The 15,197-nt window shown below is 36.7% G+C and overlaps 1 protein-coding gene across 2 annotated transcripts in view; it reads right to left on the bottom strand.

The window, feature by feature from the left end:
• LOC115211697 (ubiquitin carboxyl-terminal hydrolase 36) overlaps positions 1 to 15,197 on the bottom strand; it is an 84,334-nt gene that overhangs the window by 42,050 nt on the left and 27,087 nt on the right. The window contains exons 3-8 of one of the 2 annotated variants that reach the window (XM_029780347.2): positions 6,662 to 6,715; positions 3,274 to 3,565; positions 1,747 to 1,977; positions 1,210 to 1,320; positions 625 to 727; positions 251 to 318 (exon numbers count right to left, since the gene is read on the bottom strand). In XM_029780347.2, coding sequence (XP_029636207.1) covers positions 251 to 318; positions 625 to 727; positions 1,210 to 1,320; positions 1,747 to 1,977; positions 3,274 to 3,553 — 793 coding nt within the window. In that variant the 5' untranslated portion in view covers positions 3,554 to 3,565; positions 6,662 to 6,715. The remainder of the gene's footprint in view (positions 1 to 250; positions 319 to 624; positions 728 to 1,209; positions 1,321 to 1,746; positions 1,978 to 3,273; positions 3,566 to 6,661; positions 6,716 to 15,197) is intronic. The other variant, XM_029780348.2, reaches the window with a different exon arrangement.

Here is a 15,197-nt window from a genome sequence, read left to right as displayed (position 1 = left end):
ACCATGTGGTTGGGAAGCAAGCTTCTCACCACACGGCCATGCTTGTAAACAAGCATTACATATAAAAGAAGGAAATATATTTGGACCACAAATAAGTAACTCGCAACATCTAAGCACAGGGAAATAAAACGTTTCTAACTAAAGCCATATTGTTTCTCATTTATTTACAACTATAAAGCTAAATTATTAAAATTACTATGAATAATTAATAACAGGTGAAACATTAAAACTAAACAGCTACTTTACTCACCTTGACTGCGCAGAAATCCTCCAAATATCTGATTGATTACTGTGGTTTCTCTACTGTACTTGTCTAACCTATAATGCAAAATGGTCAGAAATAACATTTCCTTGAATACACAACTGAAAAATCTTTCTTGTAAATCAGTAACTAAGAAACAAAAATAGCCTTTATATGAACAAAGCATTACAGAACTGGGAAAGCCAACCGATGTCTGTGATACCTACCAGAAAACTAAACTTTAAGAATACAAAACTACACAGACACAGAAATAATTTTCATAAACAAAAGAAATGAAAGTCAACAATGTTGAAAAACAGAAAAGCAAGTTGAAAGTGCGTGAAGTGTTGTTTTTGACAGAAGGAATAGAAAATGAAAATTACTTTAAATAACCATTCAGACAGGACTTTTGCAAAGCATCAACCAAGTAGCGTAGGAATTCATGGGCATCTTCTTGTCGACCAAAGTGCATATGTTTAGCTATTACTGTAAAAAGAGACAACAGAGTATTTAATAATATAGTAACACAAATCAAGGATCATTAACTGATATATAATATAAAACCTCTGACAGTGCTAAGTTGGTATTGGACAAAATGACTTGTGCTTATGTCTAAAGATAATGTACATACCAGTTTATTTAGTTGAACTCACTCTCGTTTGGGGAAAGAAACACAAGGAAGGGGATACACAACAAATTATTTTCCATAATTCCAATTATCTTACCTCAGCATAAACCATGTAAGGAAAAGAAAATGAAATTTTAAATTACTTGTGCTTTTCTGAAGGGCATTGGTTATCAAAATGATTTCAGACTACTAAAACTGGAGATGTGAAACTATTTCATAACTTGGATTCACCAAGGTCTTACCTACAGGTAAAACTATGGAATATTTTAGGTAATTAGAGAGAACTAGAATCTTAACACTAAGTAAACAATAGAGATAAAAGATGTTTTGCATAACATACCTTTCAACTTTTGCAAAATAGATTGAGGTTTTATTGCATGGCCAGAATTTTCATAGCTGCGTCGTATGTGTGTTTGAAGCTCACACATCATACAGAAACCTACTTGTTTGCCTGTAAGAAAATAAATAAAGACTTCAGAGATGTTCCTGAGCACTGTTGTTACCTGTGTTAGTTATGAGTCTGTTACCCAAGCAGTGTATCTCTCCTCTCAGTAGCATTTCATTTTATCTCAAGTGTGAGACATACAGGTTACATAGGGAAATAAAGAACAGTGGTTAAGATAGGGAAATGGAGGTGTGTATAAGAACAAAAAGAAAAGACAATAACTGAAAGAGATGAAAAAGGACAGCAAACTAAGAGACAATGAACGGTTGATAAGGAAGAAATGTTAAAGGGGACAAAAAAATGGCATGAGTAGATAACGATAAAGTGGAAGAAGTTGATTAAGGAAAAAATAAATAGAAACAGATTGGGGAAAGAATGGATAAAAAAAAGAGTAACCACGAGAATAAATTCAGCTAAAAATTGTTTACTCACAGCTATTTGTGTGTTCATCCCCAAGTAAATGGTTGACTAGAGGTGGTGTATAGGACAGGCATTGCAGTGTTGCGTTGAGGAAACATGTATTGCCCAAGTTGTGCAAGCCAGCACCAACTTTCTGTACTTTACGAGGCCACCAGTCAAGGCAAAGTTTGTCTGCAGGGTAGATAACATACCTGGGAGTTGGCAGACCATCACCATCCCGTTGATTACTCATCGTTGATGTATCTGAAAATAAAAAATATGAAAAACATATTCTGCCAAGTATTTTCTTTTAGAAACAACAATAATAATTTCTTAGGCTGAAGTATAATGTACTTGTTAGTTGTGTACAGTCAAACTGTTACTACTATAATACAGGTACTTATTTGAATGAAGGCAAAAAAAGTATCCTGACATAGTTTCAACACAGCTGTATACTTTGTAAAACATCAAGCCTGGTTTCCTCTCATTAGTACAAATTCAACTCCAGAAGGATAAGAGGCAAAGAAATTTGGTATCAAAATGTAAAAGAACAACTATAGAGTCTGCTATTCCACTGCTCTAATCATCATCATCATCATCATTTAATGTCCGCTTTCCAAAATTACCTACGACTTCCAGAAAGCCACTGGGACATTTGGGGAAATCAGTTTCCCTTGCAATCTGTGGTCCATATGGCTTCCATACATATAAGTTTCATAAAAATGATGAGGATGCTTTCTAGCAAAAATAATTGTCATCATTTAGGGAAGGATATGGTTTGTTACATTAACCTCAGTTCTTAACTGTGAGATATTTTATTGACCCTGGATGAAAGACTAAGGAAAAAAAAAAGTTCTTTACAGACATTTCTATCTCAGCCGATGAAAACATCTTTCTGAAAGAATTAGAAATTATGAAACAGAATTTTTTTTTTTTTTAAATATATAAATGATGATGAGGCTGTGTGGTAAGTAGCTTGCTAACCAAGTACATGGTTCCGGGTTCAGTCCCACTGCATGGCATCTTGGGCAAGTGTCTTCTGCTATAGCCCCGGGCCAACCAATGCATTTTAAGTGGATTTCGTAGACGGAAACTGAAAGAAGCCCGTCGTATATATGTATATGTATATATAAGTGTGTGTGTATATGTTTGTGTGTCTGTGTTTGTCCCCCTGGCATTGCTTGACAACCGATGCTGGTGTGTTTATGTCCCCGTCACTTTGCGGTTCGGCAAAAGAGACCGATAGAATAAGTACTGGGCTTACAAAGAATAAGTCCCGGGGTCGATTTGCTCGACTAAAGGCGTTGCTCCAGCATGGCCGCAGTCAAATGACTGAAACAAGTAAATTTCGAAGAAAAGAACAGTTGATTACATCAATGCATGTTTGATATAATTTCATAGATTAAGGAAGGATAAAACGATAAACCCAAAGAAAATTTTAAACTTAAATAAAGAACAACATACTGCAAAGCATTTTGTTCTACACTCCATCAATGAAAAATTATAAAAAAATGAACTTTAAAGAAAAATAACACCCGAAAAGAATACCACCAAACTTACCATTTTCTTCATTCTCTGTTTGTGAATTTTTGTTAGAAGATGCAGAAGCTGAAATAGCCAGGGTTTTATCGGGTCTAATAGTATTCAAGACTATATATTTGGATTTGAGTGTATCTTGCTGAAGATTGAGTGCCTTTCGAGCAGGCTGGAATTCAATACTACTGAAGAGAACTTTTTGAGAGAGTGATGCCAACTTATGGTGAAGTTTGTCCGTGCCAGCCACAGAAGAAAACACTGCCTCTTCAACTGCAGTTATATTCTCAGAGGACTGGGCAGGCATAGCACTGGCGTCCTGTGGGAAGAAAGAAAAAATATATGTGTGAGTGTAAATCAAGTAAAAGTAACAATTGATTAATAGTAGCTTAGTTATTACTGCAATTACGGTCTGGTTAATTTAGTTCCTCAACTTATTTTACACACATTTTCAAATACTCTAGGCTGGACATCAAAATCAGTCACCGTAAAAAACCATGTAATTTACACATTTTTTCACAAAAAAAAAAAAACTTTAGGGGGTGTATAAGTTACATGAGTAGATAGTTTCCAGAATTTTTTTTTTTTGAAAGATTTTCATTGAAAAAAGACATACAGAACATAAGCATTCATATTGGAAGTTGGCTCATTTAATGTCAGAATAGGTTTTTACAGAAAAAAATAATGCTTTATACACATAGTGAAGTTGACTTTTATTTATGCTGGACGGTATAATGCTGACTTTTTCTGTATAAATTTACTAAAACCATTAAATGGTTAACTACTTTTTGAAGTCTGACATTCATGCTAGCAAACTCAGTCCGGGCCATATTTTACTTTGCTTGGAGTTTCTACCTATCGCAATGTAGCACATATTTAATCTCTGCTTCGCAATAAACGATTTGTAAGTTCTGCCCATATTAACAATAAATGGCAATGACAAATTTTAAGTTTTCTTGACATTTTCTAACTATGAAAGGGATTAAAGTTTTAAAACTCCATATCAAAGGTTCCAACAAGAATAGGTAGAAAATAATTCTGTTTACATAATCAGCTTGATTGATCACCTTCTTCTGTCGGTTGAGTAAAGTGTCATCCAAGCTGATGTTTATGGGTAATTAAACTTAATTTGCAACACCTGTGTGTATTTATCAGCTTTGTTGGTAATTAACAACTTTTCCTGTGATCGTGATTTGAGAAGACATACAGCAGTATGCTAAAGATTGGACATAATCTCTTGTGGGCAAGAAATGTAAAATAAAGTTTATTATAAACAATACAAATACTTTGTAATTTAATACCTTTCAATGTAACACCTGTTAAAGAGAAATTATTTTTGTTTAATGAAAATTTAATAAAATCTAATCAAAAGCAAGTGAAATTATGCTAAATACAACTAAATTGAAAACCTTTTTCCCTTGGCCGTATCAGCAATTCTGAAAACTTAAGTGCGAATTTTACATGAGTAGAAGTTTTTTTATCCTGAAAGTCACCTGCATAAATTACACAGGTACACAAATTACATGGGATTTTACAGTACTTGCATGTGTGTTATTACGGTTTAACTATAGGCCAGCCCTGATCCCAAGGCTTGACCATCTGATCCTTTATTATCCAATGTGCCCTGCTTTTAACATGACAGGAGATTTGCCAACTAACAAGTCAAGCTAAACACACAGCATGTGTGCCCTTTGAATGTTTGTTTGCTATATGGTTCTTTTCTCCTCATGAACATCACTACCATACACTACAATTTTAATAGTGCTTTGACATAACATCTAAAAACAAAAAGAAAAGGATGACACATTGTGCCATGCAGCACTTATTTCCTCATCTGAGGCAGGCCTAAATGGTTTCCACTTATTGAATGTTGTTAATAACATCAAAATTAAAGTCAATCTCCACAGATATAACCTTTTATTGAATTCACAACCCTTGAAACACTTACTGGGTCCCACAGTTCGATATTAAATGTGCTTTCTCTTTCCTTATGAATACCATCAATACCATCATCATCAACACTACAAATTCATTTAACAACAATGATCCTGGCAAGCTCGTAATTGTTTTCCATCCGAGCATGATCGTTGCCAGAGCAGCCAACTGGCTTCCGTGCCGGTGGCACGTAAAAGGGCACCATTCGAGCGTGATCGTTACCAACGTCGCCTTACAGGCACCTGTGCCGGTGGCATGTGTAAAAAGATTTGAGTGAGGTCATTGCCAGTACCCCTGACTGGCCATGTAAAAAGCACCCACTACACTCTCGGAGTGGTTGGCATTAGGAAGGGCATCCAGCTGTAGAAACTCTGCCAGATCAAGATTGGAGCCTGGTGCAGCCATCTGGTTCGCCAGCCCTCTGTCAAAATCGTCCAACCCATGCTAGCATGGAAAGCGGACGTTAAACGATGACAAACAACACTGAAAACCAACTCTCTCCACCACCACTGCCACCTTTACTTTTACACTTTGTTTACAATTTTATAAGGAGAAGTAGATTTAAAACCAATTTGTGGGGCATACTAAGTGTTTTAAGTTTTGTGAGTTTGACAAAAAGTTACATCCTTTGAGATTGACTTTAATTTAGATGTGGCACCATGTGTTGTCTTTGTTCTCAAGATATTATTTTGTAGTTTAAGGAAGATTTGTCTTATTTCTAGCAGGTCGAGAGATCATACAATGGTTTCATGTGTGCTGTTCCCATGTGAACAAAGAGCCACAACTTTTCTATATTCGGCAATCAAGGCTTCAATTAGCTAAAATTACATAAATTTAGATGCATCTAACTTTTTTTATTATCAATTACTGGAAAAAAATTAATGTGACTTTCATTATTAGCATGCAAAACTACATCAGAACAACGTTTGGAAAATAATCTGGTGAAAACTCTGAAGAACTTCCCATCATCAGAAGAAATTTAGCAAAATCCACTAACATCAAAAAAACAATACTGCTCTTTTCATTTTGAGATACCAAAAAAAAAAAAAAAAAATTAGGTGGACTAAGACACAGAGTTAAATGCCTTCAGACAATGATAAGATGTCATATTAAATAAAGTATTTAAAAATCTTCCACATAAATGCATGGCATGATACAGTGTAGTAAGGGAAATTTCTGAACTCCAAAACCAGATAGATTAACAACAGTGTAGAAAGTTTCTACCAATGGAACCAGAGACAACTTTGAATAAAACAATTTATTTTATATAAAAGAGATATTAGAAGTAGAATATCATAGCATTGTGTAAATAAGGTGATTAAAGGTTGACTATCCTGGCCCAAAATCTAATGAACAACCTATCATGGGATACTAGTCATCAGTAAGGTTCGTGGAACTCTAATGAATATGTTCAGCAGATCAAGTGTCCAAACGATGAAAACAGAGAAAAAAAGAATGGTTCAAAAACAGAAACATTTACCTTGGCCACAGGATTAAAAGTAGATCCAACACGTGAACAATATTACCGAATTCCCTGTTTCAAAACAACAAAACAAAGTTAGAAAATTTCATTGCAACAATGAAATCAAAGAAACTAAATATTATTTATATAGAAAACTAAAACTAAGTTGGCATAATTAAATCTCAGAGCAAGATGTAAACAGTAACCGCTCAACAACGTAAAGTATAAAAGCCATCTCAACATGGCCAACCACAAAGTGGGGGTGTTACTGTAGCTATTTAGCCCCAGGAGATCGACGTCTCCAGCTGGCTTTAGACACACTTTCTGTGCCCTCCAGGTATTTGCAAAGGGAAGCCATCCCTTCCTTGTAAGCCTTAGTGATACGCACCGGACCGCGGTTTCGAGATTATTGTCTCTTATCAACAGGCGGTAACCACCAGGTCATGATGAAAGGCAAGGCTTGCTTTGCAAATATATAAGAGTTTTTCTAGTGACGTCTGCCACTGATTTCGAAAAACTGACTGTAAGCATTATTAAATCTCAGAGCAAGATGTTGATAAGAGACAATAATCTCGAAACCGCGGTCCGGTGCGTATCACTAAGGCTTACGAGGAAGGGATGGCTTCCCTTTGCAAATACCTGAAAAGCACAGAAAGTGTGTCTAAAGCCAGCTGGAGACATCGATCTCCTGGGGCTAAATAGCTACAGTAACACCCCCCACCTTGTGGTTGGCCATGTTGAGATGGCTTTTATACTTTACGTTAAGACTAAATTGTTATTAGATGCAACATTTTACTTAATCAAGACTATACATATACTGGGATGAGAGAAATATTTATTACTCAGATGCATGATTTTAGAAGCTTCAGCAAGCTGCTGAATCATTCTCATCAGCATTTAATGTCCATTCTCCATGCTGGTTCGACAGGGAGTTGGCAAGCAGAGAGCTACACCAGGCTCCAATTGTCTGTTTTGGCATGGTTTCTATGGCTGGATGACCCTCTTAACACCAACTACTTTATGTGTTACTGGGTGCTTTTTATGTCGCACCAATGGGGTCACCAAGTAGCTTCTAAGCTGAGAGACAGAGTGGAACAGAGGGAAGTGGCTGTGAGCCAGGTGAGAGGTTAAAGTATAAAAGAAGGTTAGAAGGAGATAGAGTCAGAAAAATACAGAAAGACAGTGAGGGTGAGAGAAAAAATAGATGGTGTTGGAGATGTATTGAGGCCTATCTACAGGGAAAAGTGGAGGAGTATAAATAGTAGAGAAGGGGTAGAATATGACAAAAAAATTACAAAATAAAATTTTTGGCCTAAACTTTGTAAACAAAAGTTCAATCGCCAACTGTAAACCATGGAGCACAATGTCCGGGATATTAATCTTTTAACATTTGAACCAGCCATACCCAGCCAAAGTATTCTATTTGTTTTATGTACAAAGTGGCCAGATCCAGCCTCTCAAACCTACCCTGCAATGTCATTCTGATAATAAACAATCATAATCATTATTATCCGTTTTCCATGCTGGCATAGGTTGGATGGTTTGACTGAAAACTGATAAGCTGGGGAGCTACACAAGGTACCAATCTGATTTGGTATGGGTTTTACAGCTGGATGCCCTTCCTAACACCAACTGCTCCAAGAGTGTAGTGGTTGCTTGATACATGCCACGACTATGACCTTACTTGGCTTGACAGGTCTTCCCAAGCTCGGTATATCACCAAAGGTCTCAGTCACCTGTCACTGCCTCTGTGATGCCCAATGTTTGAATAGTGCTTTTCATGTGCCAGTCTTACAACACTAGCATTGGCTTTGGCTTGATAGGTCTTCTGAAGCACATCATATCGCTAAACATTCAAGGAACGCTTTTTACATGGCAGTTACATGAACTGGCATCAACCATGATTACGACCTCAGTTCAGCAGGTTTTCTCAAACATGACATATCACCAAAGGTCTGTCACTTGTCATTGCCTCCAAGAGGCCCAATATTCAAAGATTATGCTTCACTACCTCATCCCATGTCTTCATAGGTCTACCTCTTCTATAGGTTACCTTCACCATTAGAGTGTGGTACTTCTTCAAACAGCAGTCCTCGTCCCTACACATCACTGTCCTCGTCCAAACCCATCACCCATTGAAATCTCAAGGCTATGAGATAATGCACAATTACTTCAAAACAACGTGAATAAATAAACATTACATTTAACAGATTAATGTGAATGCTAGCAGGTTTAGATACTCGACTACTGACCACATGCAGGGTCATAAGCTTTTAAATTGTTCCAGTCTACTTAACTGACTAAATCAATTTCCACTCTTCTTTACAGGTGAGGGATTTGAGATAGAAGATCTGTGCAAATATACAATTTACAAGTATTTCATCAAGTCTAGAAAAGTTGAAGAAATCAGAATGGACTAAAGTAAATATTAAAAAACACTGAGACTATTTTTACTTTTTTTTTTCCAGAAAATTTAATGGCCAGTAATACAAAGCATTTTAAGAGTTCTATCAATTTACTGCTTCTATCTTCCCTCTACTCTCTTTATATCAATGATGATGATGATAGTCATCCTTTCTAGTATAGGTACAAGACCTGAAATTTGATGGGAGGAGGATTAGTCAATTTTATCAACCCCAGTGCTTAACTGGTACTTTTCCTATCAACCTCAAAAGAATGAAAGGCAAAAATTACTCTTGGTAGAATTTGGAAACAGAACATAATGGTACAAGGCCTGAAATTTCGGGAGAGAGGATCAGTTGATTACATCAAACCCAGTGTTTCACTGGTGGCTTAATTTATCAACCCTTAAAGGATGAAAGGCAAACTTGACCACAGAGGAATTTGAATTCAGAACATAAAAACAGATGAAATGCTTAGCAGCATTTTGTCAAGGATGCTAACAATTCTGCCAGCTCATCGCATTAATCATAAAAGAAGTACCAATAATAAGAATAGTAATAATAATAATACCAATAGCAACAACAATAACAACAATGGTTTCAAATACTCAGCAAAACATGGTACAAGCTACCTGGTCATATCATACTAGCATGTGATGGCTAAGCTTTAAGCTTAATATCTATGTCATTATCTATGCTTTGAATAAGTCACCTCCAGAGAATTCACCACACTAATAAAGTGAGAAATGACAGCCTATGTAGCACATCTCTGGTCATGTAAAGATTGCCCACCTACCAGAAAGCACTGTAGGTGGCATGTCAAAACACAACCCTTGTTTAAATATGAAGTATTTTATTCATAAATACTCCATGACAGGCATTCATCAAAAACTGCCAAAGCTTGTTATATCTCATCTCCAGTTTTATAGCATATTTACGACAAGACAATAGCTAAATATTATAACAATTATTGCTATTAAACCCAACTTTATGATGCAAGCAAGTTCATGATAAATTAAATGGTTGCACTAACAAGCAAACAGCCTCTCTGCAGAAAGAGATTAACTACAATGATAAAGATGGATCAATAATCTTCAAAAGTAAAAGTGGAAGGAATACCGAAATCACTTGCCATATCGCAGTTCACCTATCATGCCCTCAGTACATCACAGATTTTTCTGGATAATATATGTAAATTTATATTGCAGACTCCTCAGTATATCACGGGTTTTTGCGGCCAATAGGTATTTATATTTTTTTAGATTGTAATTATTTCTGTGGTAAAATAAGCATTTTCATGCCTAAAAATCAATAAATAAAACTACAGTACAGTACTGCACTATATAACACATTAATTAAAATGTATTAAAAGAAAATACCTAGTGTACCATAGATGAGTAAACAAAGAATCGCACATATTGTATGGAAAATGAAACTCGGGAGGCGAGTGTGTGGTGTGGTGTTTTGCATTTATAATAAAATAAATATATACAAATCATAAAAATGATTTTAAAAAATATGTAGTATAGTATTGTTTTTACTTTGTGGATTTTCACCTATCATAGTGGGTTTTGGAACTTAACACTTGCGACAGTTGAGGGATTATCGTATAGCCATGAGTAGTTAGACATTTTTCATGAAAATAATTCAGAACGCAGTTAAACTGAACGTGATAGTTTCAGTTTGTGAATATATATATATATATATATATATATACAGTTAAGTAATTGAGATTCAAGTGAAGTTTAAAACCTTTCATCGGATCTCCATGAATCGAACTTTCTTCAATGCAGTTAATGTTACACCCTCTTTTGTATCTACCCCTTTTGATGTTTGGGAGTTCTCTGATGTTTTTTCGGCTGACGAGTAGGAGCCATCTGTATTCACTGCATTTTTTGTAGCTTATTAAAGATGTCCTCGTACGAAATGATTGTACCGAGATTTTAATCCATTCTTGTTGCTTTTTTCCTATATATATATATATATATATATATATATATACTAGCAGTATCACCCGGCATTGCTCAGGTTTGTAAGGGAAATAACTATATAAGCATTTTTAGAGTTACTTCCCTTATATAATAGCAAAAAATGCATTAAAAATGGAAAAAAATGATGGTAAATTTTTTTTTAAATCATAGACTCATCGTACACGCGCGCTAATACCCAGAAGGGCTCGATATGAATCACAACTATAAGATACACGCTTTTGGTTAAACTGCACCGCAAAATGTGGGAGTAGTTAGGAATCTAAATCGTAGGAGACAGACACACAACTTTACTTTTATATATAGACTAGCAGTATCGCCCGGCGTTGCTCGGGTTTGTAAGGGAAATAACTATATAAGCATTTTTAGAGAGTTACTTCCTTTATAGATGCCAATTCGGGCTTTCTTAGCCATTTCTGTTTTGGTGTCTTCAAGCCATGAAGTCGTTGTTCTAAAAGAACACCGGTCTCCTTGACAACGCATTACGACGTTGATTTCTTTACACTCCCTTCCCTACAGCTTCACGAGGGAGGGAAGAAGGGGGAGAAGCAAACACAGGTGCAGGTGTTTGAGCGTGGACGCCAACTCCGCCGCCATCGACACACGAAAAATTATGCATTAAAATGGAATAAAAAATGATGTTAAATTATTTTTAAAATCGTAGACTCATCGTAGACGCGCGCTAATAGCCAGACGGGCTAGATATTAATCACGACTATAAGATACCCGAATTTGGTTAAACTGCACCGCAAAATGTGGGAGGAGTTAGGAATCTAAATCGAAGGGGAGACACTCACACAACTACAGTTTTATATATATCTATATATATAAAACTGTAGTTGTGTGAGTGTCTGTCCCCTTCGATTTAGATTCCTAACTACTCCCACATTTTGCGGTGCAGTTTAACCAAAACCGGGTATCTTATAGTCGTGATTCATATAGAGCCCGTCTGGCTATTAGCGCGCATCTACGATGATTCTACGATTTTAAAAATAATTTAACATCATTTTTTATTCCATTTTAATGCATAATTTTTCGTGTGTCGATGGCGGCGGAGTTGGCGTCCATGGTCACACCTGCACCTGTTTGCTTCTCCCCTTCTTCCCTCCCTCGTGAAGCTGTGGGGAAGGGAGTGTAAGGGAATCAACGTCGTAAAGCGTTGTCAAGGAGACCAGCGTTCTTTTAGAACAACGACTTCATGGTTTGAAGACACCAAAACAGAAATGGCTAGGAAAGCCCGAATTGGCATCTATAAAGGAAGTAACTCTCTAAAAATGCTTATATAGTTATTTCCCTTACAAACCCGAGCAACGCCGGGCGATACTGCTAGTAGATATATATATATATAGTGGGACAACAAAGTTCATAGCAAAGGACAATCTTATCTTCCGTTCGTTGATCAGGATAAAGCCATTTACGCTCTTAGTCTTTTCTTTTTGCTCTGTGGTTTTGTGTGTGCTAAAAAAAAATTGATTAATGGCTCATGAGAATGATAAAAACCGCATGCAAGGGAAAGGTTAGGATGAGCCACAGATTTAGAGGGACATTTAGAAAAACATGTACGGATGGTGACACGTAAAAGCACCATCCGTTTCGTGGCCGTTTGCCAGCTCTGTCTGGCCCCCATGTTGGTGGCACGTAAAAGCACCATCCGTTCGTGTCCGTTGCCAGCCTCGCCTGGCCCTGTGCCGGTGAAACGTAAAAGCACCATCTGTTCGTGGCCGTTTGCCAGCTCTGTCTGGCACCTGTGTGGGTGGCACATAAAAAGCACCCACTACACTCACGGATTGGTTGGCGTTAGGAAGGGCATCCAGCCGTAGAAACACTGCCAGATCTGACTGGGCCTGATGAAGCCTTCCAGCTTCACAGACCCCAGTTGAACCGTCCAACCCATGCTGGCATGGAGAACGGACGCTAAATGATGATGATGATGATGATGATGATGATGTAAGCTGGCACCATGCAAAAAGCACCTGTGTTGGTGCCACATAAAAAGCACTGGGTCTGATGCCATGTAAAAAGTACTCATGTTGGCACCACGTAAAAAAAAGCACCCAATCTGACACCACATAAAAATACCCATGCTGATGCCACATAAAGAGCACCTATACTGGCACTACATAAAAAGCACCTGTGCTGGTGCTACTTATAAAGCATCCAGTATACTCTGGTTTGTGTTAGGAAGGGCATCCAGCCATAAAAACCATGCCAAAACAGACAATTTGAGCTAGGCACAATCCTCCAGTTTGCCATCTCCTGTCAAACTGCCCAACCCATGTAAGCATGAAAAACAGACGTTAAACGACAATGGAGATGATGAAGGAAGTGTCCATAAATGCCCTATTCTAGCTTTCTATTAATAAATATTCCTTTAATGCTGTAACAAGAGCTTAGGATTCTTTGTTTGGGATGACTTTTATACACAGATGATGTGGTTGTTATGGTAGAGTACGCTTAAGGATTGGGTTCAAAATTCCACTGGAACACCTGATAAAGGCTGGAAAGTACATCAGCCGAAACGTAGTGGTAACAACAAACAAGGTGAGGACACCTATCTGGCCACTGTAAATAATGTACATTAATTCCTCATCTCAAAAATATAGAATAGTATTTTTAGAAATGTTCCAAACCTACAAGCATATACACCAACATGAAAGCTTTAAATAAAAGAGAATGTAAAATCCAAGTGTTATTTGAAGTGGCCATGATAAATATTTAAGGAACACAGAAATACCTCACCATATTGCGGTTTATTGTTTAAGCTTACGTTGATTCCACCATGGTGTTGTTAGGCATTTATAATAAAATAAATATATATAAATTATAAAATTAATTTTCACATATCGCAGGGGATTTTGGAACATAACACCCACGATAATCGAGGGATTACTGTAGTTACAATCTTGACATTGCATTCAATGAAAGCAATGAAGATTTAAAGCATGCAATGGGATCTCTGACAGGTTGACAAAGCACCAGAAGCTGAAGTTTGGAGGAACAGTTAGCAGGAGATGCATTTATGAAATGAAGTCCATTAACTCAATAGACAGTTCATAGTTGCTGTTACTTCCAAATTCATATCAGCATGAATAAAAATTTTTTATAAAAATTGAAACAATGATGAGGAAAGAGAGGAGAATGTTTCAGCTGCTTTAAATAGCCATGAATTAATATGACTGCTTACACTACAAATACATTTTCTGAGTACATACAATTATGATTCAATTGATAAAATGTATTGAATTTAAATTGCACAACAGAAAATATCACATCAACAATATGGAAAAACAGTACGGAAAAGAAAATAACCTTTAATAACTTAGCTCTAAAATATTGTGTGTGTGTGTGTGTGTGTGCGTGCTAAGAAGTTTGCAGGTACAGGCATGGATATCTGGTAATAAATTTGCTTCCCAGTTCCAGGTTCAGTCCCACTGTCTTCTAATATAGCCTCAGACTAACCAAAGCCTTGTGAGTAAATTCAGTAGATGGAAACTGAAAGAAGCCTATCATGTGTGTGTAAGAGAGAGATAGAGAGAGAGATAGGGAGGGAGAATTTCCCACACCACCACTTGACAGCCGGTGTTGGTGTTGATATGTTTACATCCCCATAACTTAACAGTTTGACAAAGAGACCGATAGAATAAGTACCAGGCTAATAAAAATAAAGAAATCCTGGGGTAAATTCATTTGACTAAAAATTTTAAGTGATGCCCCAGCACAGCCACAGTCTAATGACAAACAAGTAAAAGAGATAAGAGATACACACACACACATATATATATATATATATATATACACACATCAATGCAGTAATTCAAGAATCAATTGTAGACTCATTTTTGTTCATGTTAATATGCACTTTTCCAAGTCCATGCCATGAACTGCCAGATTTTCTCCCTCACAAAATCTTGTACCAGAAGCTCAAGTCCTAGATCAACCAAGTGATTTTACACCAATGATTCTCAAACTGCATTTTTCTCCTTCCTGTACATCACTAATCTTCATGACTGCCTGCCTCAAAAAATTTGGCCACAATACTTTTAAGAGATGGTCGCAATACAACACAACAAATAGGATATAAGAATAACATTGGCCGTTTTTGAGCTAACAATAACTGTAAATACCTGGCAATGTGCATGCCTCTAGAAGGGAGTTGAGGACACC

Source organism: Octopus sinensis, linkage group LG5 (assembly GCF_006345805.1).
Source record: "Octopus sinensis linkage group LG5, ASM634580v1, whole genome shotgun sequence".
Classification (NCBI taxonomy): domain Eukaryota; kingdom Metazoa; phylum Mollusca; class Cephalopoda; order Octopoda; family Octopodidae; genus Octopus; species Octopus sinensis.
This window is presented reverse-complemented; position numbering and strand designations above follow the sequence as displayed.